The 27,761-nt window shown below is 40.5% G+C and overlaps 1 protein-coding gene across 1 annotated transcript; it reads right to left on the reverse strand.

Annotated features, from left to right (window-relative positions):
- Positions 1-8,450: 8,450 nt before the first annotated feature.
- On the reverse strand, positions 8,451-10,472 carry LOC134537263 (uncharacterized). The gene has a single exon (XM_063377534.1). The coding sequence runs from the start codon at positions 10,470-10,472 to the stop codon at positions 8,451-8,453; it is 2,022 nt and encodes a 673-aa protein (XP_063233604.1).
- Positions 10,473-27,761: the final 17,289 nt, after the last annotated feature.

Here is a 27,761-nt window from a genome sequence, read left to right on the forward strand (position 1 = left end):
ATGCTGGACAAAAAGTATCAGTTCTCAAGATTTCCTCTGTTGACTTTGATTTTCTTTCTTACTTAAACACTTTTCCGCTGTTGTAGTTTCAAACAATCTTTTCTTTGTAATTGGATTATTTCTTGTCAATTTTCCAGAAGCTGAAGTCTTTTCTTTTGTCTTTGCTTCTATTTCTTCTTTAAATGGTGTTCCAGACACAATTTCGGATTTCTTCCCCTTCTTCCTACGATTCTGTTTTTTCTTTCTTCTTGGTAGGGGCAAAATATCTTGTAGTGAAACATCAGTTCTTGGTCCACTACAGCAGTTTTTATTAGGCGACTTCACCACAACAGCTGAGCGAATGGAACAAGAAGGTTTTACTGCTGTAGTACTAGAAGTAGAAGTGGATGATGATGCTACCCCAATATTAGAGCAAGAAGGGGAAATATCACAGGTTGTAATCTCAGAAGGGGATGAATGCTCTTGAAAAAATTGATCAGTCACAGATGATGGCAAGAAGTCTTCTTCAGTAAAAATGTGGCGATTTAATGGGTTAATTCCACATATTTAAATACCAAACAATTCTACTATTTGAAAATGAGTTATACAACGGTCAGGGTTGTTCAGCAACCATTGGTCGGATGCTTGCGAGTAAAGTCCTTCAATGCCTTGAAGAAACAACGATCTAACGGTTGAATTTTGTGACTACTATGGGGTGGAATTGAAAGCACACGAATACAGTACAAAATTGCATTCAAACTGAGACGTGAAGAGTGTTTGTCTAAAATAAGTAGAGCTGGATTTTCTTTAGATGCTAGGACATGTTTCTGAAAATGCTTTAACCACTCTACAAATAATTCTGAGTTGATGTAACCTGAGTTTGAACACAGCATTGTTGTCCCTGGTGGCGCCCCATTCAATAGTTCTTCCTTTAGCCTTTTTCGCGGAAAGATTAGTGCTGGAGGAATATAATTTCCACCCGCAGACATGCAGCAAACCGCAGTTACAAGTTGGCTTCTCTCTGCTGAAACAACTTTTCCTACACACCTTTTACCTCGTTTACTCACCACTTTAGGAACCTTATTTGCAACAGTTGTGAGTCCTGTTTCGTCCATATTAATAATTATATGGGGAGGAAAATTATGTTGAGTTATTAAAGCTGAGAGATTAGTAAAGAAAATGTTAACCTGTTTTTCATTGAACCACATAATCCGTGCCAAACTCGTCTTCTGAGGAGTGCGAAGTGTGAGCTTATTCCTTTTCATGAAGCTATATGCCCAGTCCTTACCCGCCATTTTTGTGTTTACGTCAAAAATTTGGTATTTTATTGTGATCAGCATAGTCATAAGCTAAACGTCTCAAGTCCCTAAGTGTCACTCCATAAAAGTACTCATCTAAATGAAGACAATGTTCAGCCAGTTCCAGTTCACGTTCTATGCTAAATGTGTTGTCAAGTTTTCCTAGCTTCTATATTCCAAAGCCCTAAAACATAGATCAAAACACAATAACATCTAGTTAGAATTTGCCTGAATAAGTGTCAGTGCCTAATACCTGATAGACCAGATCTACTAACAACTGAGAGCAATTTTTTACATTTAAATTTTGTACAAATAATTATAAAATTTGGAAATATATAGTACAACATTTACAACAGACCAAATTTTTTGATTGTTTGGCTTTTAGTATTTTTAAGTTAAAATTTTTTACGAAATAAATTAAATAAAACTTTTGATAGATCAATTGCTACAATTTTCTAAACAGCCAAAGGGCTCCACATGACTTGTTTAACGCTTTCCAACACACTTTTACTTTCCATTAAAATATTCTATATCGTAGTAAAAATTAAATGCCTTCTTCAACCGATTTCTTAGTGCAGCCTCACTGATACCCAGCTATTTTGCAATCTGTCGTTTCGAATGCCCATTCTTTAATTTGTCTCGTGCATCCACAAGCATTTATTCAGTGCATATCTTACTTTTTCTTCTGTATTCCCTAAAAAAGAAGACAACAAATGATACACAATTCGATCAAGGGGGAACTGACGAATAGCAGGACAAAACCTTATGTGTGTGTGTATTTATCACTTAATAATGGAAATGTATAACAACCAGTAATGTGTTAATATTGGCAATGTAATATTAAATAATAATACAATAACATTATTCAAATGATCCAACAACAGAGATAATATTTGCAATTGTTTTGCCCTTAATATAAATGCGGGGCAAGAATACGCATTGCGCACTTTTGCCCCCTCTCTACAGGCGCACTCTCACTCCAAACGTAGTTGTACATTTTCACAGTAGATCGCAGCACAATGCATAAACTGTTTCTTACGATCTTGCTATGAATATGTAACAAAAACAGTGTGAAATATGTCTGAATAACTGAAATTATATTCTTACATATATAATTTTTGAAGAAGCTTAAGTTCGCGAAGCACAAAATTACATAAATGTGTGTGAAAATCGTACTTACCTCATAATGAAGCAAGTAACTGGCGCACTTCAATGAAACTACACCAACTTGCTATACGCCATGTCACCTTCATCCAACAAAACACTGTAACCAACTGCTGAAAATCGTTCATGGAGAAACAGCATGTGCGCACTCTTACCCGACGCGCAATCTTGCCCCATCTTACTCTATGTATCTAGGGGCAGGTATGAAAAAAATCTGAACGATCATTAGACTGAAATAAGGCATTCCTACGCAAGCGATTCCTTTCTTGTAATTATTGGTGACCGTCTGCAAGAGAGAAGCAATTTCCCTTTTCGACCAGACGTTTACCTCCACACTGAATGGCTGTGATTCGCGCGCCATACAGTACACATATGCACCTGAAAGAAACTAAACAAATTACGGAACACAGACGATGCTACAATTTTTTTAACACACACCTAATTTAGAAATATTTTCGAGAAAATTACATATATATCTACAATAATTGCTTTCGGGGAAATGTTTCAGCGAAAAAAAAGGGAAAAATTTTGTTAGCCTGTTTACTAAAACTTCTGTTATTCAAGACGCGTAAAATTCCGAACATTTATGGTATGCAGCATGTCTCTAAGTCTCTTTTTGTACTCAAAGAGAGGTGATTAGATACGGACAAAAACAAGTACTACTGCAAATAGAGTTGGTGAAGAAATCGGTAATGAAATTTCGTAAGTAATCATTTCAGCGTTAGTTTTAAGTGATTTCTGTAAACTACGGAAGGAAAAAAAAAATCAAAATGGTTAAATGCGAGTCTAACGTGCTACCCTTGCGTCTCAAATTAAAAAAAAAAAAATGAAATCCGGATACATACAGGAAGAAGGCCTCAAGGAAGACCAAGGAGGAGGTGGGAAGAACAGAGAGTCAAAGGAGTGCACGAGAGGGGAGAAGAATAAAACAGAGTGAAGAAGGAGTATCTAATGGTGGAAGAACAGAGGAAGATGGGAGGCATTTTACTTGGCTGACCCAGCCGCAGGGTGGAAGCAGTTGATAATGATGATGATGATGATGATGATATATAATATTCGAAGAAAAAAATACGCCTGCTTTCTGGCAGTTTGATCCAGTGGTATGGACTGACTGACGAGTAGGGCCGATGAAATTTTTTTTCTCTCGAAACACTCTAAGCACGAGTTAGAATGCAATATTTAACGGCAACAAGAATAGCTTTGGTCCATGACTCGGCCTGGCCAGTTCACGACCCAGTGAACTCCGACATCGGAAACCCGTGATTCGAGGGCGAATAATCAACGCTTTACTAAAAGTATTTCAGCCACTCACGTGACGTAAATGTTATAAAACGTGTATTGGATTCCTACTTAGCCTAACTGATCTGTTAATATTCTCCAAGAGAAAATACAATATTGCTGCTTTGTTCTTAGTAATAACAATAATAAAAAAAACACTTATTAAATTTGGGAGAAATTTCAAAAATCATAGGAAAATTGCACCTTACAGCTTTATTATACGTAAATATTCAAAGATCATCATAGATTTTATAGTCATTTAATCTATCGCAAATAGTTGTGCTAAAGTAAACTGAAGTTAACGATTCCATTTGAAAGCTTCATTTGTCAAGGTAGCATACATTGTTCCATGATAAATTCCCTACATATTCGGAAATTTAGATGGTTTACAACTTTGATTAGTACAGAAAAGTTTACTTAATCGAATCACTCTGAAATAAAACCCACAAAATTTTGAGGGAAATTCAGGCGATGTTCTATCCCAGGATAAAACTGGAAATGAAGTTAGTTAATGGTATAAATATATCAGCGTCTGTAATATTCTCCAAACTAACGAGCACCGTGAATAATAATAGTTTAGTTTTATTTGTTTGTTGGTTTTTAATCATCCAAAACAGAAATAATTAATGTGATGAAAGAACTAGAGTTAAAGGAATTGTGTTCCTTTAGGGACATGTGCATCTGTATTGCTGTTTTTTTCTCTGTTGTTGGTCGTCATCATTAGGCTGTTAATGTGAAGTCAAACAAAGATGAACAAAGGTCCCAGCACAAAAAGCAAAGAAAATTAATTGGTTGTCCGCTGGAGTGTGTAATTAGGAGGTTGCCTCTAATTACTCTGTCAGTGACTTCGTCGCATCACAGGATTAATTACACTACTGAACTACCTTAATCATATAAACAAGGGGAAAAAAATAACCCCAGTAATTCTGAAAAGTTCCAAGTTCAAATTTGTTGTGAATGATTGCAGTATGTCCCACGCTCAGATTGCAGTACAGAGCGAATGGCGCACACTGTTGCCAGATTGATACCACCCGACCTGTTAACATTAAAATTATTATTTTGTATACTATATATAATTATTATAAATTTGAGTATAGGCCTATTTAAATTTAACTATCTGTCGATTTTCTGAGAAAAAAAGTGTTTCATTTTATATTATTATTATTACAGTTGTATAAATTCTAAAAGAAAGAATATCAATTCTAAACATCAATTGTTACGAGTATTTTACAGGGAAATATATTTGTGGCAGGAGGTCACTATTAGATAAAAGGCATGCAATTAATTATATCCTATGGTCAAACAGATACGAACTTTGAAATATTAAAAGTATATAAAAATGTACTTTAGAAAAAATAAGTTGAAACCAAGATGGCGTCTTTTAATTACTTCTCCTTAAAAATAAATTAATGAATATCATCAGATGATTTTCTCGATGAAGTACGAATAGAAAATAAATTTTAAGAATTCTTATTCTAAATGCTCCTATAAAAATCAATATTTCAAAATACATTATAAAATTTTCATAACATTGAAAAGATGTGTCCAAACATTTAGTGCTCTTCGGGTATATCTGGCAACAGAGCACACTAAAACAAGGAGAGCGCTGATAGCATATATCGTGCACTGAAAAGAAAGAGTAAATGTTCATTAAATGCACACTGCAATCTAAGGATAAGACACACTATAGAATAAGCCAATCTTAGGTACGATACAAATAAGTATGTCAACTTGACAGCTATATCAATTTAAGTATTTCATTTTCATTTTAAACAAACAAGAAAAAAAAATGTTACAGCATTATGAAAATTTAAGGAAACGTGTGAAACATTGGCAACTAATTAAAATGAACGCTTGCGTATTAATGAAATTACTATTCAGCGATTGAGATAGTTAAAATTCACAAATAATGCCTTCATCAACTCATAACTAGAAAAATTATTCAATGTAACCAACCAGAACGCGTTTGAAAATTGGATTTGTAGTTGAAACAGCCTTATGTTACAAATGAAATGTAACTTCGCAAATTTATTTAACATTTGTAATTAATATTCCTTACTTTCATTTACATACGAGATTTTTTTTTAAACTTTCTTAAGTAATATTTGGTGGTATTTTTTGTCAGAGAATGTTAAAAAATTAATGTTTAATTAAGTTTACAATTTATTTGCCCTTAAATTTAGAGCTGAAAACTAATTTTATTCTAATAATCGATAACTTATTTAACATGGAACACTGAACGTCTGGATTATGTTTAATTGATTGAAATTCTACAACCACAGCGGATTTCGTCGCTCTCGCAAAATTATTTCATTGGAATAATTGCGAGTAACATCTTTGTTTTTCCACATATTTTTGGGACGTGAAGCTCCCCCTTATTATTTCAATGAAATAATTTCTCCACAGAGATGAAATTCGCCGTGGTTGTAGAACTTGGTTCAAATGAATCATTATCCAGACGATCGGTGTTACATCTTGAATACTTCGTCTATTATTTGCAATGAAAATTTTGTTTGGATTCAACTTCAGAGTCGCCTTGGGAAGCACTTTAGACTAAAAACAATATAGATGATTTCAACTCATTTTGTCGTGATGAACCTGTAGCCGAGGTTTGTCCGTTGAATAAGAACTCATCCTGCATAGAGAGGCTTATCAAACCCACCCACTAGACATCGTGCTCCTAAAATAATGTCCAGGTTACAAAATTTAATAGTATCATCTGTAAGGGTTGTAGAGTGCTGGTTTAAGATCACAACTAAAGAGTAACTCAAACAGTTGCAGCTTGTAGAGGGTGAACTTTTAAACTTTATTTGGTAACAGGATGAAGTCCCCAATTGGAATCTCAATGTACGAGAGTGGTTGAACCTCGAAGTCCCCGACCGTCAGATTGGTTGTAATGGTCGAGACAGAGAGCGCTTTTTTTTTCGCTGGTCTAAAAGTTCGCCTGACATAACGCCATGCGATTTTTTTTCCCTTCGGGGCTTTATAAAAGATCATGTCTACGTTCCGCCTCTACCTAATGATTTTCCAGAGTCAAGACACAAAAGAGGCTGTTGCTTCCATTACTCTCGGGACGTGTTAACCGAAGTGTGGGAAGAATTTAGTTTTTAGGTTGGATGTGCGCCGTACAACTAAAGGTGCACATATTGATAATTTTGTTAAAAAAAAAAAACAAATCTGGGTTAGTTCACCTTCAAATTGATGTGTGATTCGTTGTAAATAGACATTCGTCCCGCACTCTGGTATCCCAGTTGAAGCTGCGTTGAGGTTCGATGGCCCGGCACGGCCGTGGTACGGGAAGGGGTACCCGCCAGTAGGCCTAAAATAATTTGGCCTAAAATTAGGCTAAATATTTTTAGGCCATGTGACTTTATGCCAAACAATATTAGGTCAAATGACTTTAGGTCAAATATCTTTATGGCAAACGACTTTGGGCGAAATAATTTTAGGCCAAACAAATTTATGTCAAATGGCTTTAGGCCAAACGTCTTTAGGCCAAATAATTTTAGGCCTAATGACTTTAAGTAAAACAAGTTTAGGCCAAGTGAATGTTCTGAAACAGTTTTAGGCCAAATATTTTAGGCCAAACGACGCGCTCCCACGGGAAGTGCAAGGATGAAAGACACGGGCGCGCATGTGTGCGTGTGCGTGTGTGTGTGTGTTCGCAGCAGCTCCCTGCCAGCCAGGACTGTCGGGACTCGACCAGCTGGCGCCCTTGAGCCAGGGGCTCGTGGGCGGAGTGGCCAAGGCTCTCGCCGCAGGACTGTCCGCCAAGCTGCCGCTCATTCTCTTCAAGATATTCCTCAAGGTACGTCCTACTACCACCTCCCCATTCATTCACCCCTCGGCCAAAGGGCGTGACCAGACTAGTCTACATCACCCGGGGCAACAAACTCTTCTTCCTCAAGCAAACCAAACCCAACATTTTTATTTCCCCCCCGACAACACCTCATGTCAGGGGCGTAGCCAGGGGGGGGGGTTTAGGGGTTCAAACCCCCCCCCCCTTAGCAACAAATCTTTAATTAATTTCTTATTCATCACTCAAACAAATTTCATATTAAAATTAATAAAAATTTTTACCATTACAATATTTAAATTTAAGTACTGAAAACTGCTAAAATAGCACTATTTTACACCTTAAAATCCAAATTTTCCCGGGGGAGGACCCCCGGACCCTCCGCTTTAATACGGGGGGGGGGGGGAGGGGCCATGCTTCTTAACACCCCCCATACACAAATCCTGGCTACGCCACTGCCTCATGTCACCACCACACATTCATTAACCATACACTATTCCAAACATCCAAACAACTTTAACAGTCTCCAGGTCTGTAAGCGCCGAGAGGAAACAACTTATTTATTTCTCGCGGGCTAAACTACAACTGTCGTTGATACTCACACCAGTTCACAAGTGCTGAACTTAGTAGCCGAAGCTTAAGTCCTATGTCACGTCAAAAAAAAAAAAAAAAAAAAAAATTCAGCACGGAAGCTTTACTGCGAGCAGTATCAAAATATTTGGGACTGAAATATGGCAAGGCCTAATTACACTTAAAGTCGCGATCAGGTGGTAATAAATACATTACTGTGAGGAAACAAAAATCTGACACTTAACATATAACACTGTTAAAAGCTATTAAAATCATAACTAATTATTGTTTCATTCATGCGTGTAGATTTGTAATAAACATTTTAAATGAATATTTCAACATAAATGTTATCGATCTCTGTGAATTTACGAAACAACTAGCTCACTATAGTAGTGAGGTGGGGTGGCAGGGCAGACGGACACGCACGCTGGCCGGCAGGTGGGGTGGCAGGGCAGACGGACACGCACGCTGGCGGGCAGGTGGGGTGGCAGGGCAGACGGACACGCACGCTGGCCGGCAGGTGGGGTGGCAGGGCAGACGGACACGCACGCTGGCGGGCAGGTGGGGTGGCAGGGCAGACGGACACGCACGCTGGCCGGCAGGTGGGGTGGCAGGGCAGACGGACACGCACGCTGGCGGGCAGGTGGGGTGGCAGGGCAGACGGACACGCACGCTGGCGGGCAGGTGGGGTGGCAGGGCAGACGGACACGCACGCTGGCCGGCAGGTGGGGTGGCAGGGCAGACGGACACGCACGCTGGCCGGCAGGTGGGGTGGCAGGGCAGACGGACACGCACGCTGGCCGGCAGGTGGGGTGGCAGGGCAGACGGACACGCACGCTGGCCGGCAGGTGGGGTGGCAGGGCAGACGGACACGCACGCTGGCGGGCAGGTGGGGTGGCAGGGCAGACGGACACGCACGCTGGCCGGCAGGTGGGGTGGCAGGGCAGACGGACACGCACGCTGGCCGGCAGGTGGGGTGGCAGGGCAGACGGACACGCACGCTGGCCGGCAGGTGGGGTGGCAGGGCAGACGGACACGCACGCTGGCCGGCAGGTGGGGTGGCAGGGCAGACGGACACGCACGCTGGCCGGCAGGTGGGGTGGCAGGGCAGACGGACACGCACGCTGGCCGGCAGGTGGGGTGGCAGGGCAGACGGACACGCACGCTGGCCGGCAGGTGGGGTGGCAGGGCAGACGGACACGCACGCTGGACGGCAGGTGGGGTGGCAGGGCAGACGGACACGCACGCTGGCGGGCAGGTGGGGTGGCAGGGCAGACGGACACGCACGCTGGCTGGCAGGTGGGGTGGCAGGGCAGACGGACACGCACGCTGGCGGGCAGGTGGGGTGGCAGGGCAGACGGACACGCACGCTGGCTGGCAGGTGGGGTGGCAGGGCAGACGGACACGCACGCTGGCTGGCAGGTGGGGTGGCAGGGCAGACGGACACGCACGCTGGCTGGCAGGTGGGGTGGCAGGGCAGACGGACACGCACGCTGGCGGGCAGGTGGGGTGGCAGGGCAGACGGACACGCACGCTGGCGGGCAGGTGGGGTGGCAGGGCAGACGGACTCGCACGCTGGCGGGCAGGTGGGGTGGCAGGGCAGACGGACACGCACGCTGGCTGGCAGGGCAGACGGACACGCACGCTGGCGGGCAGGTGGGGTGGCAGGGCAGACGGACACGCACGCTGGCTGGCAGGTGGGGTGGCAGGGCAGACGGACACGCACGCTGGCGGGCAGGTGGGGTGGCAGGGCAGACGGATACGCACGCTGGCGGGCAGGTGGGGTGGCAGGGCAGACGGACACGCACGCTGGCGGGCAGGTGGGGTGGCAGGGCAGACGGACACGCACGCTGGCCGGCAGGTGGGGTGGCAGGGCAGACGGAAACGCACGCTGGCCGGCAGGTGGGGTGGCAGGGCAGACGGACACGCACGCTGGCCGGCAGGTGGGGTGGCAGGGCAGACGGACACGCGCGCTGGCCGGCAGGTGGGGTGGCAGGGCAGACGGACACGCGCGCTGGCCGGCAGGTGGGGTGGCAGGGCAGACGGACACGCGCGCTGGCCGGCAGGTGGGGTGGAAGGGCAGACAGACACGCACGCTGGCTGGCAGGTGGGGTGGCAGGGCAGACAGACACGCGCACTGGCCGGCAGGTGGGGCTGCTGTACCTGGCGCTGCCGCTGGTCGCGTCCCTCGTGGTGCCCGTCGTCCCGGTCAACGTGACGGGCAACTTCACCTCCTCGAGCCGGCGCCGCTCCGACGAGGGAGGCGCCGCCGGCCAGGACGACCGCCGCGACGCCTGTCTCCGGAGGTTCGCCTGCCTGATGGGCGCCCACAGCTCGGCCACGCTCGACCTCGCCAGGTGGGACCCCGCGCGTCGCGCCGCAGCCATGGCTGGCCAGTAAACATTGGCGTAGCTGTGTTCATAAAGTTTTAGGGGGGGGGGGGGACAAATAATGATTTTGATGTCATGTAAACCCATTCCCCTCTTAATAAAATGGGGGAGTCCGGGGGTCCTCCACAGGAAAATTTTGATTTTAAAAGTGCGAAATAGCGCTTTTTAAGCAGTTTTTGTATCTAACCATTGGATACATCGATGTTAAAATTATTATTGTTTACTTAAGATAAAATTTGATGAGTGAAGAAATTACAAATAAAGTTGGGCAGAATAATATTATAAAATAAAAATATCACGGTCTAGAAAGTTGGGGGGGACAGTCCCCTCCACCCAAAAAGTTCAGGGGGACACGTCCCCCCTGTCCCCCCCGGTTCCTACGCCCCTGCCAGTAAACCCCAATAAACACACACGATGCACGCGCCCTTGTCCTGCATGGTTTAAAAAACCTGCACGGTAGAGTGTATATATAGGCTTCGGCCTGAGACACACTTAGGTCCTCCCCTAGAAGTCGCCAGCCCAGGTTAAAATTTCTAATACGGTTTGAGTAGTTGGTTAATTCACCGCCGCAATCGCCATCATCTCTAGGGCATCGACCTGTGGTGGTCCCTAGCGGACAAGTGTCGAACTCTTCAAACGCCCCTTCCCCCCTCCTGTTGAACGACCTTGAGCTGCAGTGAATGATGGGTGGGGGGTGCGGGGAATGACAGCGGGCGACAGTGCTGCGCTCTAACGTGTAAATAACAACCTAAGACGATACAGGGCGTTACGGCAGCGCCATGCAGCGGTGAAGTTCCCAAGCTGCTCATCATACGCTCCTGAAAAAACGTAGAGTAAAACCTATCCACTCGCGACTTCTATACAGTATATATATATATATATATATATATATATATATATATATATATATATTCAAAGCCTGCACCCTCCCCTTACACACTTAGAATAATTTAGGCTAGGGTAAAAAAAATCGCCACTCGCAACTGCCGTAACTTACAAACACACAACTTAGAACTGTCAGAACTTAGAAACACTACTTAGAACTTTCATAAGTGGAAAAAAATATGTAACTTAGAAACATCACAACTTATAACTATCATAACTTATAAACAAGTTACTTATAAACACACAACATCGAACTACATAACTCAGAAACATCACAACTTAGAAACACACAACTTAGAACTATCATAACGTAGGAAAACAACTTAGAATTGTTATAACTCAAAAACATTTAACTTAGAAACATCACAACTTAGAACGGCCATAACTTAGAAACACATCAATTATAAACACACTACGCCTAACCACACAGCTTAGAATCGCCATAACTTAGAATATTCGCCCGGAGGTCTCTCTACCACGCAGTAGGCCCCGCCCAGGCGACCACACTTGCGGTGTGCAGAGTTTCAGAAAAAATAAACCCATGTGATTTGAAAACTGCTAAAGAAATTCAAGTGGTCTCTGTTTACGGCAGGCCCGTACAGAGCAAGTTCATCTCGTACGCTTTCGCCATTGGGGGGGGGGGGGGGGGGGGCAAGCTGGAGGGTTGGAGACGTGGATTGGTTACCTGGGCCGTGCGTCACCTCGACTGGGAGGCGTAGTGGGGGGAATCCCTTCCGCCCCTCCGGCATTCCGGCCTGGTCTAGGTCTGTCCGCCGCGCAGGAAAGCCCTCTCTCTCTGTCCTTGAGTCTGGTAGTGTCGCGTAAGACAGTATGTTGAGCGCATTACCCTCCACCCCTTCCCCTTCGTTCACTCCCCTGAAGCGATCCGAGTTACCGTGTTCAACACTGGCAGCACGACGGGAAACGGCATAAGCCGCCCCCAAAAAGACCAGACCTGACCAAACCAATGCGGACTAAAAGTCCAAGTGCCCCACCCCTTGCATAGTAGAACTTCTACCACGCCCCACTCTTCTTCCAGGACCATCCTTCTATTCCTGTAATCCACCTGCTTGTAATAATGCATGACCTTTGCATCCCGCATGTATGTGCCCAGGGTTTTCCCTCTGTCTATGGAGGTTTTACCTGGGCCCAACTTATCTAGTTTTAGTCTAGAATTAAGAGTGAGGGGAGTTAGTCATGGCGAAAACGTCTGCCATGGCTGGCCAATCCCCTCCTAGCACATGATGCACGTGACCTTTTCTGCATGGTTAAAAACCCGCATGTTTAGAGCGTATAGGGCTTGCCCTGAGACGCACTTAGAGTCTTCCCTACCTAGACCCCTCCCTTACACACTTAGTTTTAACTTAGGTTAGGGAAAAAAAAAAAAAAAAAAAAACCGGTCAAGATGTTCACACCAGACATAACTATCGGCGGGAATGTTTTTTTTTTTTTTTTTATGTGTAATCATCTTAGCTCTCGGTATACGGTATTTGGTAGGAGTAATTTCTAAAAAAAATGGAACGGAAGTCGAAAACTTTTCCCAAAATTTGTCACAAAGATGACGGACCTACGTTTAGCAACATAAACTCGCATAGTCACTTCGTAAATATTAGGGGACATATAAAACGTACTGGCGTGCCAAATGTATCTTTGTGATAGTGAAACTACCCTGAAATATATTTGGTAAACTAAAGTAGACATAGTAAAAAGAAATCACAAGTTCAAAAATACCTAAGAAATTGATTATAATCCATATTCTTCTTCTAAATTTCCAAGGTCAGTAGCACAGTGGTAGAGCGCGCGCTTGGTAAACTCATGGGGCATGGCTCTAATTTCGTCACAGGAAAAATAATGTAGGTTTTTTAATTATAATGATAATGTTTAATCAGCTCAATATAGTTATGGTTTGTTTGTAGGAAGTTGTTACAGACTAATTGCAGTCTTTTAAGTAAAAAATAATATAAAAACATATTATTAGTGTTATAATATGTGTTTTTAAATGTTTGCAACCATCCTGTTGCTTTACTCCAGCAAAACCGCGGTCAACAATCCGTCCTCACACTCTTGCCCCAAGGAGGGTCAAACTACGCGCGGGTGACACGATCCCACCGCACGCGACTGTACAAAATATAGTTCCCCCTTTTCACTCCGCAAGTGTGCGATGCTTTAAAAACAAACAATGTAAGAGCATGATTCAAATTCTTTAATTCTCTCATGGCTGTTGCTGAGTGGCATGATTCAAAATAACTCATAAGAACATTAAACTATAACTCTGTATTTACATTTACATTTAATTCACTTGATTGGCAAAATATTAAATATTAGATGAAAGGTCCTTGAGTCTCTATAGTTCCTGTGCGCGCACTTTTACGGTATTATGCATGAACTCGTTTGCCTGCTGTCTGTCTCGAGCAATCACGGCCTAAGTGGGTAATGTTGCACCTCTCGTAAAAAGCATCCAAAAAAATAAGTACGTCCACTTCAAAAACTAGTAAGACACGGGCCCGCCCTTCGCCTATTCTGGCAACAAGGTGTATGTGCGTCGACTCCTTACTTGATATGCGTTGACTGGGCCCAGCTGGTCGTCCACGCGGGTCGCGGTCGCCGCCAGCTCTCGCCGGCCCATGTTGCTGTCGTCATCGCTGGCTCGCAAGTCCCGTCTCACAGGCTCGCGCGCCACGGCTCTGCGCGTCACTCCGCCACGTCATCGTCGTGCACCTTCGACCGTCCTCGGGATTGCCCGGAACACCCAATTACCCACTGAACACTTGGCGTCCGTTTAGCTAACGATTTCAGTTTCATTTTAGCATCCTAACGAAATTACTATAACAAAATGGCAAAATCCAATAAAAATGAATATTTTATATTTAAACACAAAAATAAATACTTCTTCAAAGAAAAAAAAAAAACTAAACAATGAAGAAAGTTACCGGAACCGGTAACATGTTTTAGGTTAATATTTTAGTATTGCCATATAAGTATGATTTCTAATCAGGGGCGCAACAACAGGGGGGGGGAGGGTATTTTGCCCCCCCCCCCCCTTTGAAACCTTGAAGTGGGGGCAAACGGGGGCAAAGAAAGTGCTGTGTAATCAATTTTTAGATAGTAAAACTGTTTAAATAGCACCATTTTCCACCTTGAAATACAAATTTTCTTCGGGGGAGGACCCCCGGACCCCCCGCTTCAATAAGGGGGATCGATGATTCTTTATAAAAAGGTATATTGCCCCCCCTTTGGAAATTTAGTTGTTGCGCCCCTGTTTCTAATGTATGGAGAAACTTTATAGTATTAACTGTTTAGTTGTTTAGTGAATTTTAACAAGATAGGCAGTATTTTCATAAAATTAATTGTCGAAAATCAAGTCCAAAGCGGGGTTTTATCAGAGCTGTTTCTAATGGCTAGAACACGTGTTTTCAGAACATCTTTTAGACATGTAACACCTTTTTTAAAAGTACAGTTTAAAAACGAATTACGGAAACATGATTACTCAATCTCCCTCAGCGTACATATATAAATAAATAATATAAACCTTTGCTTTAAAAAAAATGAGTCGTAACTTATGACACAAACTGTAAATTTTGTTTGTAATTTACCTAAAAAAATGTTACTGAAGTTATTAACCTATACAATTGTATGATAAAAATATTCTTTAATACATGGTATAAAAAAATTTATGCATAAGAAATACATGGTAAATATATCGCACAACTGGCCAAATTGATAATATCAATTATGTCTTTAAAATGTTACCCAAATTGTTTCGTGGCGTGGAAATGAGATTTCTACGAATAAACCGGGCTAATGTGCGGAGTGAACAACAGAAGTATGATGGCTCGGGGGTCAATAAGTTATCTCCTTCCGATCTTGTTAATGCGCGCTTCAGGGGACGAAGCTGAGAAAATATTAATAAACTTAATGACCACCAGGTAGGCGGGCTTCCCCGTGCACAAAATGATGTGATGGTTCTTTTGGTCGCGTACTGCTCTGTCACTTTCTCCAAAGGCGCCAAGAATGTAATCAGGCATCCTATACATACGGACATTACGTTTCTCAAATGAAATTTCTCTAATTGCTAGTGCTTGATTGTGAAACTAACACAATGGTTATGGTCGTTATGAATACCCTCAGCCTCCCGATGCTATCAACGCGATGACGTAGAAAAAGCCACACAATACAAACTTCCCTACGGATACACGTAGTTTACAAGGCAATATAAATATACGTAGTTCATTTGTTTAGGATTTTAATATTTCACGTGCTTATATATCACAAAGGTACTCGACCATGAAATTCATCGTAGAATTCTTTAAAATAATGTTGAGCGTGATAAATATACGCAAATAGTATTTTAACTTCATTTCTGGACGCAAAACATAACGCAGTTTCCTGACACACCGCTAGAATTCACTGCCGAAGCAGCTACGTCGGCTACAGAATCATTTGATTTCCAGACAGAAAATTTAAATTATATAATTAAACGGCTTCGACAGAAGTAAAAAAAAAAGTATTGGAAATATACTAAATCCTGCTAGTTGTGGTCCTGATTTACTACAAGGAATTTTATTAAAATAATGCCCATGTTGTTAAAAAGCATTAAACACTTAATACTATAAAGTTTCGATTTATCCTTGTGAACTTTGGTTACCTGAGAGTCTGCACTTATAGCCCAGTGTAGTGAATTATCGTACTGTCATTACAGTACTATAGTATTCTATGTTATCCAACCCAGGACCGTACACATCGAATCTGGTGTTACTCTAATCCGATCCTACCCATATCTGACGTACTAATATAATAGCAAAAATATACGATAAAAATTCACCAGTTATTGTGCTTAGATATAAGTAACTTTATGAAGAAAATATTGCAATCGTCACTTAAAGGCTTGAATAGTTAACGTAACGAATAAATTATATGAGCATAAGTTGTTTCATTGTTTCAGGCTTGTCCAACAGTTTAACTGTATTAATCATAATAATTCCTAGCTTCTATAGTTTTGCAGCACTCAACACAATATACACTACTCCATATTTTATTAAATTTCTTTTTATGTTTATTTTCTTCTCGTCCTCCTTAGCATGTGAAAGATGTTAATTATTACTTATAATAATTAATATAGCCGTGACACATATAGCTGAGTATACACAGGTATTTTCAGCTTGGGCTCAGCCATCACAGAGGAGAGTGATAGCATACATGTCATTGTTTAAGAATGGAAACTCTTTTTAAATGTTTCTCATTTCCACATGATACAAGCAGGTTCTGTGGAGCAGCATCCACGCGATTTTCAAAGAAGTTTTTTTTGTAGTCCTCAAAATATTATGTACTGTAATTTTTTTTTGTAATTGAACAAAAATTTTGATTTAAAATTATACGTATTTGTTAATTTTTAAGTTTATATGATATAGTTTTTACAGTAATACTGGGTTTGGATTCTTACCCGGGAATTTATGCTTTGTGCTGTCCCAGTAGCTATTAAATGCGCACATTAGTAAGTATAATAAAATGAAATGAAGTCCTATTATTGAATATTCGATTATATATTCCATTGTTTTAAAAAATTAAGCTTGAATGAAACATAAATTAAAATGTAAAATTATACTCCAATTTCGTAAGAAACACTCAGTATTATTTGAAGAAAACAAATAAAGTATTTCATATATGCAAAAATAACCATTGTAATGTGTTGTACAATGTTACAATATCTTTCTTGTAGTATTACAAACTATTTCTAGGCAACTGGTTTCCGAAGGAATCTTTTGTAAAAGGTGCATTATTTTTTCTTTGTGTGCAGAATGAATAACTATGATAGAAACTAAGCAATTAACTAAATAAATTAAATAAATAAATTAAATTAAATAAAGCATATAATTTAAACTAATCAGCTTTTTAAATGACCCATTATTAAGCAACGCAGGGGCGCGTTTCGTCTATAGTAGATCTTTATAGGCTAGATCTCCATGTATATGCCTAGGTTAGCAGTGCATACATACCAAATAAATGATGTGAATTTCATGTAAAATATAAATAAAACTTAATCATTTTCTCACAGAGTAAATCAAAATAACAGTTAGGTATGTAAAATTTTTATAACTAAATATGAAGCAGCTTAGTTACATTTTATAATCTATTTGGTTAACTAAAACACTGATCGTGCTCATAATTGTGGTTGAATTATCGGGAAGAATTGGTTTTTTATTGTAATTTGAGATGAATTTGTGTATAGTTTTAAGCACTTTCCTGTTATATCATGTACAACATTTATTATATGTTTTAAAACTAAAAAATGTGCATGTCTGTGTGACCAATATGCTATGAATTTTTATTTTATCTACTTTTAGGAGTATACTTAGTATAATTTTCAGTAAAATATTTTTTTTTTCATAATATTTTTCGTCCCAGATGTAAGTAAATAAAAAAAGTCAATTTAATTATTTGATTTTTTTGTTTCAAATTACAAACAGTCGATGTTTTCTGCAAAACATAATTGTTTTTGTACCCCTATAAGACAGTAGCAATATCAAAGACACTGTAGTGAGAAGTTAAGTGTCCACGTTCATTTGTGAAGAAATTGCGAGACGATTATCTTGGTTATTGCTTCGACGTGACTTGCGTTCCAGTAAGCCTCTCGGGGGGAGAATAGTACTGCAGAGTTCTCTCACAACAAAATGACTCGTGTTTACGACCTTGTGAAGCTTCAGATGCAGGCTAATTTCACAATAATTGAGTGACTGTAATTTTTTTTTGTTGCAAAAATAAGAATGTGTGCATTTAATTTGTTGCTGTCATGGTGCGCTTTTATTCCGCAATGATTTTTAAACGTAACTCACATGCATAATAGACTAATTAAAAAAAGCATAAAAATGTATATATGTACATTAAACAATTAAGAGATCATATTAAGATATAAATTTCTATTTTGAAGGCTCCAAAGTAATGAAACACCTCTGTATTAAGCCGGTTTCTTAACTGTAACAGATTATTTCAATAATTTCAATAATTTAAATAATATCGTGTTTCTTTGGTTATAGGTCCATGAAACACATCCTGGAGTCAGCTGGCCCAGAGGCTAAATATAGCATAAAGTCGTGCAGAGAAGCCTACATCAAGGGGAAGGCGGAGAAAACCTGTAGACATCACTACCCTTGTGAATATCTCGACGATTTCATACAAATGCTGTCATAGTTAATTTATATTAATTAAGTTTTTGTTTTAGACGTTTTATTTCGTCAAATGTTTTTAGCTTGGCAAGCTGTGCAGCTTAGAGGGACCTATGAAAATTTGGTTTGCGGAAACAAACTAATGAGTGGTGACAGTAGTTTTTTTTTTTTTTTTTAAATTTAACTGAAAATTATGATAAATCTCAAAAATATGCAAAGATACTGATTCATATTCAGTAACAAAGTATGTGTTATGTATTTTCTGCAAATATTTTGTACAACCAAATAATATTTTACCGTAACCAAAGAAAAAAATATATTAATTAAAACTCCACGAAATAACAACCACATCACTGAGTATAACAAAGATCGCAGGTTTTCGCGGCCATTGTTTGGAGCTGCATGTCTTCTGGGTTGTAGCCGCGTCCAAGGCGCATATTTCACCGACGTTTCGGTCGACCTTGCAGCAGCCATCATCAGAGTCGCAGTTACCTACTGAAAATCAGTGAAATCTTCGTCTTCAACGCCACGGCACCTCAGAAGCCGAGCAACTCCAGTTAAATGAATACTTTTACAAATAAAAATGTCAGCAGTTAATCCCAGTTCAAATTTAAGCCGCTAGGGAAATCCGGGGGGGGGGGGGGGGGGGGGAGGCTTACAAACTAAACGCAATCTAATCTAGAAAAAAGAAGAAATTGCTACATACATCCGTGGCGGGATTCGAAGCCAGAAGCCTGCCCCCGAAGTTATTGTTTCAACCAAACACGTAACGGGTGTCAGCAGTGACAGTTAAAGGCAGTAAGTAACTAAGTGTCATGTCGTAACAGCTGTGTGTTGCGCACGCAATTTCTTTCTATGTTGGTTGTAATAAGACATTTGTATGATAGTCATGCGTGTCCTGAATAAATAAATAAATATATAAAACAAAATTGTTTTACGTGACGTGCTGTTAGACTGACGTAGAATTCCTTGATGATTAGCAGGACCTTTTATTCATACATACCCAGCAGTTAGTAAATATAATTTAAGCAAGCATACTTGCAATGACTTCAATTCACAAGACACATATTTAATGCCAAACATAGTTACACAGGATGTAACGAGAGTTTTATAATTAACTTGAACATGTACAACGCGAATATAAGATTTTACGTAGCTTGGTTTGCACGAAGGCTTTAGGCCGGTTCATAAACTGCGCAAGACGCAAACATTTCAATAACGACGTTTTCAAATAACTGTTTGTAAACTACTCAAAACGCAACATTGCAACGCAAGCATCGGTAAGCTTCCAACTTCTTACGTTTTGTCTTGCGTTTCCGACGGACATATTTTACGATAAGTTTTCCGAAAATTTTTAAAGAATATGTGCAAAGAAGGACACGATGTTATTTTCATTATATAGGCTATGTCACGTTTAAACTTTCACACACTGAAAGAAAAAAAAAAACACATTTAATTCAAACTATTGACACTATTTTCTGTTTACATGATCAATAAGAATTTTGAAACGAAGCGAGAAATTGGCTTACAATTTTAATTTATAGGGACGGTGACGACTTGCGACTTGGTGCTTTATAAACGAAGGTGATTTTCTTGCGTTGGTTCCGTTTTGCGCTGTTACGTTCCTTGCGTGGTTTATAACTCTGGTCTTGAGATGACGGGGAACTCCAAGATTATGAATCAAAATTGATTGTTTTGGAGCAATTTCAACTATTTAAAACTTTAATAAGAGTCCATTTCTGGTGAAGGATCGACTATAATCATGTGGAATTGTTTAATATTTATCTGGACTTGGAGGCATTATTGTTCTTCAGCTTCGCATGGATAAATTTAAGAGATTTAGTCAGTTTATCCTGCGAATTTAATAAAACAATTAAAATTGGACCGTACTAAATACACAATTTTATTTACCACAAAGACTAAACTGCTGAAAAAATTGGCTACATCATAGTCCTCCTCAGCAATGTTCCTAAAAATGAATCAGCACATAAAATCTTTTGCAATGACGAATGCAGTCTAGCTACTTTATATCAGTATTTTTTCACCACCAAGTTTCGCTTAGTCACCATGACCTGCCATACCAGCAACAAATTGGAAAGATCACTCTGGAAGTTTGCCCAACTACATAGAAACAATATTTGTTTATCCTAAATGACGATACGTTAATTTGGTGGAAGAAAATTCATATATGATTGTTTCATGATTTCCTAGTTATTATAAGGGAAAAAATTACAACCCATTTTCATTATTTGTATAGGTATGTTAAAACGTGCTCAAAATATTCCAGGCAGAAATTCGTTGTTGAATTATTTTGTATTTCGCTCTTGAATTTAGTTTCGGAAAGGTATTTTTTATATAAAAATCTAAAAAACAGACAAAAAATTAAATCAAAATACAATTACGATTTTCATGACCGTTGCAACAAATTATAATTTCTCAATTGGTCCTAAGCCTCAACGACACCACTGCACACAAAACGGAGTAAAATATCCAAAACCTAAGAAGTTACAATTTTTGTGGGCAATAAAAGGTGACATTTGATTTTTGTTTTGATGAAGGTGAGCTGGTTACAAGCACCTAAAAAGGTTGTAGGCACCCAAGGAGATTGAACGCGTCCAAGAAGGTTGAAAGCGTCCAAGGAGGTTGCAAGCACCTAGAGGTTGTAAGCACCCAAGGAGGTTGAAAGCGTCCAAGGAGATTGCAAGCACCTAAAGAGGTTGTAAGCACCCAAGGAGGTTGAACGCGTCCAAGGAGATTGAAAACATCCAAGGAGGCTGCAAGCGCTTCCTTGGCAAACCTCGACACCAACTCGGCGGACAACGAAGAACACTGTCAGGTGGCGGAACCACGAAGATGGGTTGTCAGGAGGAGGGGAAAGATGGTGATTTAGCCCCTCCAGCGGGAAAAGGGGGGTAAAAGGCAGGGGAGGAGAAGGATTTTGCAGGTCAGGTGCCAGTCATGTGACCGGCGGGGCTTGAAGCGTGGCCAATCACCGCCGGGGCAGCACGACGGAAGGTGCGTTCACGGTACGCGACCCCATTGAAGCTCACTCCCCCGTGGTTTCGGCCACGCACCGGCAGGGGTTCCGTAATTACGCGCGATGCACAAAAGGCTTCGGGCGGAAAGAAGAATAAAGCAACGTCCGAGGCCCTAAACTCTTTTTATCAGACAACTTCGGTGTCTTTCGACGAGTCACGAAGCATTTTAATGGCCACACGTGCTACGCACTCACATCGATCTAAACGAACACTTTTGAAATTCCATAGAAAAAAATCTCCCCTCTTAATCAAGAAAGTAATTTAACACGAACTTAAAGTTTTACAGACTCTATTGCGTTGTAAAACAAGCAATATAAGTACTTTCAGAACGCAATTTCTTTTTAAGCGCGGATTGACAGGTATATCCAAGTTAAAGGTTTTTTAAATGTTTACTAACAACTTTAATTGTAGTTTCCGTATAACATTTTACGGCTCTTAAGCGCATAGTACATTTAAGCTAAACTTAACACTTGATATAATATCGTGGCGTTAATGGGGGAAAAAAAACTTGGCAGCTAATAGAAAGTATTATTTGTATTTGCAAAAAAAAAAAAATGTTGATGTCTTAGACATCCGTAAGTAATATGCTTTGCACTTCCTGACTTCTTCTGGAAGCAGAAACAGTTCTCTTCATCTTGGTTATCACAAAACACCATAATTCAGGAGCTGGACTTACCAATTTTTTTTCCCATTTCGTTCTTTAAATGATTCATGCAATCGAGAAATTTGATATAGTACAATCTCTTGGACATACTCCATTGCCGTTTTGCAACATACATTGTTGGGTTTATATATATATATATATATATATATATATATATAATTTAGACTTAATCTCTGTGGGGTTTATGTTTTTATTTTTATTCCTTAATGATGAAATTACTTCCATGATGAACAGTGCAAAACTGCAATGGCGTATATGTCCAAGAGATTGTATTGAGTCAACTTTTGTTTTTCCTCCCAGTAACTCCACGATAATTTTGAAGCCATATCTGTCCACAGCCGGCAAAATTTTACTTAAACTCAGCGTGAGCTGCAGCTTCTGCAGTCAGTATGACAAATTTTCAACGTCTCACTTGACTTGAAGAAAAAAATATAAAAAAATGAAAAAAATAATGAAAAGGAAGCACGGAGTTGGAAGATTGCTTTGAGAGTGTCCGGCATGCTCTCGGAAGAGGTATTCCCGAGCGATCGCCTCGGCGCAGTAGCCTGTGCGCAGACGTGCTCGGCCGGGCCGCGCCGGAGATCCGAGTCATCGCCTGGTAGCGGCGCGGGGCGTGAGTAGGCAGTTCCGTTACTGTCAAATGGAGACGTCATTCGGCGTTCGCGACTCCGCCGCTCTTTTGTCGGGCTGTTTGTCGCACGAGCAGCGGAAAGCCGGCACACGGGCAGCGGAGATTAAACAACGTGCCACTTGTAGCCAATTATTTGACCGGTCCCAAATAAAAAATTAAAAAAAAAAAAAAAAAAAAAAATCCTGCAGCAGTATGAATGTGCGTATATAGCTGGGATTAACGCAACCTGACGTTTAAAAAGTGATCAGCTCTATGGGGGGGGGGGGGAATTTATATATAGCATAAAAAAAACGTAATTGTACTCAGTGGAAATGAGCTGTAAAAATAACTAGGCTGAACACGAAAAAAAAAAAAAAAAAGCTTATACGTGACTCCAAATCGAATAAACCGATCTGTACACTACCTAGACCAGCAAAATTAGTCTATGGTAATTCAAATAAATAAAATTCTTTAAATAATACATGTAGCTACTAATTGACTTATTGCGATCCTCAGAGTCTTCGGACGGATGCGATCCACTAATTTGAAGTCCTTTAGATTTAAGAGGTAAGTTCTAATAAGTATCAAGTTCTCGTAAGTGTCCGTTTTTTTTTTTTAAATATGTACCTTCTACGATGTACTGTCCGTAAATAAAGAATTTCTTTGTAAACAATGCCGACAGCTTTTTTTCCACTCACGAGACAACACAAACAGATTTGGTTTGGAAGTCACGCGCGAAAAGGGTTACATTCAGCTGCCCGTGTGGAAAGCACTCAACGCTCAAATTTATTCCTTTTCAAGACCTACAATTCTTTAGTAAATTAATTTGATGTATCAGTCTTATAGGCTATAATTCAGCGTAAGCCATGTAAGCGCCCTGAAAGTGTTATTTTTCAAGACTTGATTACAAAACATAAGAGAGTTCTCTACTATCATTTGAACTTAATATGAACGTATTATACACACAAACTTTGCGGAAGAAATTCTCTAAATGATGGTGTAAACCGCAAAAATATCAATTTGGCAGTTTAGAAGAAGTAAGCTAACCGACAGATGCGGATAGCGACTTAGTTTTATACTATTTACAGTTGGCACTAGTCACGTGTTCACCTTCATAAACTATGTGCTGAAGATTCAGAACCCCCCCCCCCCCCCCCCCCCCGGAATCAAAAATCTCCTCTCTGAGGGGGCCCGCTTCCGCTTGCAAAATTATAACTTTGAAATGGAAATGATAAATGTGATTCCGCGACACCCATTCTTCTCCTGGAATTCCGCAGATTTTCGCCCTATCACTGGTATATAGCAAAAAAAAAAAAAAAAAAAAAAAAGGACCTATTGTGGTCGCAACTCAGACTGATTAAACTATTAGAGAACTGTTGACAAGGAGAGAAAAAGTTTTTTGACGTGACAACGTCTAATAAATCGATGAACGCCGGCTGCACGCACGAAAAAGTGTCCCGTTACGCACATTCTTCCGTTACGCTGTGTCCCGTCACGCTCATTGTACACTTGCGCCGCATGTCTCTCTCTTCCACTCGACTGTTTATATTGTGAAGTGAAAAGTTAATGTGGTTTTCATTGCTTATTACAACAACAATTTCGGCAATAAAGGATAATTATTCTTGCATTTTAAAAATATGATAACTAGTATAATTTCAAGTATTTATTCTTTTATTATTAAAATAAAAATGAATTAATTTTATTCATAAAGTATGCAATCATTTCATCAATGTTTTGTTATGACGTTGTCACGTTAAACTATCGTCTGTAAACCGACTTTACAGACAACCAATTTTTTTTCTTAGTTTCAGCTTTGATTTCACATCAGCGAAGTTCATGACTAACTCTACACTTGACGATGGCTGCATCACGTCAAGCCGAAACGTCAGGCACCAGTAAGTCTGTACAGACGTAGCCATTGGCACACACAGAATTATTTTCTGGAGGTTTTTGCGAATAAAATAAAATAAAATATAATCTTATGTTCATATTGAGCGAAGTGCAGATTAAAGCATATAAATTAATCACTTTTTGTGTGCAGAACTTTAACTTTTTTAAAGTTCATGACGTACCTAAGTTGACGTTATTTTAAAAATCTTATGTTCAAATTTTTCCTGTATTTTAAAATAGTTGACTGGTTTTTATATGATATCACACTAAGATGATATATTAAATACCCTCCGCAATTTAAAAAAAGAATAAAAAGAAAATCTATTATAATTTATATAGAAGTTTAACTTCCAAACACATAGAATAATTCAGGTTTTTCCCAGCCCTCTGGTAATTACCATGGCAATTAAAATTACATAGGATAAAGGATTTTAGTCACTTACCATTGCGAATATGATTTGGGATACTTGGAAACAAAAATAAACCGGCAAACATTTGTGTGTTTCAATCAGGGAACTTAATTAATTATTAAAAACCACTTGGTCCGGATATTTTGTTGCTACCTACGTCGTAAAAAAAATCAAATATTAAATTTTTTGGTTCAAATATATACTATCACAGCGATTTCAGTTCAATTTGATTTAGAATCCGGTCTTATTTCACGAAAATACCAGCACTTCTGTGTCAAATGGCGCACTGACGCAGATTCCGGGGAGTTGTTTCGGTGTGATTACAACTGTCCCTGAAGGCTGCATCGACGATCACGAAGCGCGCGGCAGACAGCCGAAGCATTTCGTTCTTCGTTTGTTCCGGCGCCACCCAAGATGATCCGGCGACGCTTGAAGCGGCCTCAGTGCTCAGTTAATAACATTACGGCAGCAAGAGAGGCCGCATCGCCGAGGAGGAAGTCGCCTGACGGCCAAGTGAGTAGCAGTTTGGAGATCGTTTAACAGCAAATTAATCAAACGAACCTGACAATCATCCCGATACGTAAGACGTCTCGCCATCATGTTCACACGATTAATCTTCCGCGTCGTAGCAGCCCCACTCATCCAAGGTGTCATCAACTTTTAAATCGAGTGTTGATCAACGCTTATTAAAAGGACTCTTTTTTATTATTATTAACTATTACATCAGTTAAAAGACATGCGCCGTAAGAAGTGCTTGCACGTTAGCTCTTCGTCTGGGAACATAACGGCGAAAGTTAAAAAATGACGTATTATATTATTCTTTAATTACTTTTCATATTTTGCGCTCAAGTAAAAAAATGCAGTCTCAAATGTTTTTCGGGCACGAAGTCCAGTCTGAAATCGTTGTTGCCAGACCTCTTAGCAACTGGGATGTATTTAAATTTCGAAAGAGCCGAGTTTGTTGAAATGCACGATAGATTAAAGACCAGGAATTATTCGGTGACCGACTCGGCACTCTCTGGTCCACGTCACGCCAAGGTCCGGCACATAGTCTTGAAAACTACACGGCTATCTATGGCACAAACATCTTCATTTAGGTATAGGCCATTAAATGTTAATGTCACCAGTCACAGTTGTCCTAAGCATGAAGGACATTGTTAACGAAGTATATTCTAGTGCATGCTTACTTAGAATTATCGGACGTGGTCAAGCATTATCTCAACAACGTTTTGGTTGTTGCAACATGATGATAGTGGGGTAAAACATGACTAACTTCGTCACAGCATGCCTGCTTGCTATTTCTAGATCCATGGTTTTTATTAATAAAAACAAATGTTTGACTAATTACCTCCCAGGCACTCATCAGATGTCAATTTTATACGTTTCCACAACTTTATTTGTACGTAGTCTCATAAAAAAATGTAAACGGCGAAAGAAAAGAAAACGAAAACTCATGGGTACGTGGCCAACTCACGCATTATAAGTGAGACTTCACAGCCTGGGTGTAGTTCTACGTCAACTCACTAACGGCGCTGCAGTCAGCGCTGCTGTTGCCATCTGTGTTTTAGACAAGTAACTTTATAGCTAAAGTATTATGATACAGAAATGCGCGATTTGAATGCTCGTAGGTACTGTACGATTATTGGTTATGTTTGAGTTATATGTTTTCAAATTTATAAATACCTGGAAATACAGGTTGTAGTTGTGTCAAGAGACTTCAGAATAATGTGTGTAAAGTGCTATTGACGTATCCGCAGACACAAGGCCTCGCCACACCCAACTGCTCTTTTTCACCACAAAAAGTGCAAGCGGAACAAAAATGGCGCCAAATAGCAATGCAGTAACACCACCTAACAACTCTCTTCCTGATCGTTGTGTTTACCGTAATGCTCTCAGAGTTACACTTACTCTACTTTACGCTATGATGAGCCACCTCCTCGACTAACTTTACTTGTTTCTATAACACCAACATGGCGGGCGAGACAGGCCCATCAAGTTTTCGGCACCTCGACCTCATTAGCCGCGCGCGTAACGAGGCGGGGCGAGTTGAATTATGGGGTGCCCCCCCCCCCCCCCCCCCAAGAGATGTTTGACCCACCCTATATTTTCCCCCAAAAGCCGCCGTGTCATGTTTCCCCTCCAAAGAGCGGGTCGTTACCACAACGCCGAACGTACAATAACGCCGAATGTCAAAATTGATCACAACGCCGACAGCTAGAAAACTGCTGTGTACCACAACGCCGAATTACCACAACGCCGAAATAACAACTGAATAAATTTGTGTGTGTTTCTTAAATTTAACTTAACGCCGAAATACCACAATCAAACCTAACCTTACCTTAACCTAACCTATTCTAACTTAACATAGCCTATCCTAGCCTAGCCTAACCTAGCCTAACCTAACCTAGTCTAACCTTTGTGGCAGTCCTGCAATGACATTTTTCGGCGTTAGTGTATTTCGGCGTTGTGGTACACAGCAGTTTTCTAGCGTGTCGGCGTTGTGGTCAATTTGACATTCGGCGTTATGGTATTCGGCGTCATTGTACGTTCGGCGTTGTGGTGCGTCCCCCAAAGAACACCCTGCCGGAATGTCTCTACGAATGTTCAAGTACACGCCGGGCTTGTTATC

Source organism: Bacillus rossius, chromosome 12 (genome assembly GCF_032445375.1).
Source record: "Bacillus rossius redtenbacheri isolate Brsri chromosome 12, Brsri_v3, whole genome shotgun sequence".
NCBI lineage: Eukaryota > Metazoa > Arthropoda > Insecta > Phasmatodea > Bacillidae > Bacillus > Bacillus rossius.

What these genes read in the sequence shown, in the direction of transcription:
- LOC134537263 (XM_063377534.1), bottom strand. Translation starts at nt 10,472, where the DNA reads ATGGCTGCGGCGCGACGCGCGGGGTCCCACCTGGCGAGGTCGAGCGTG.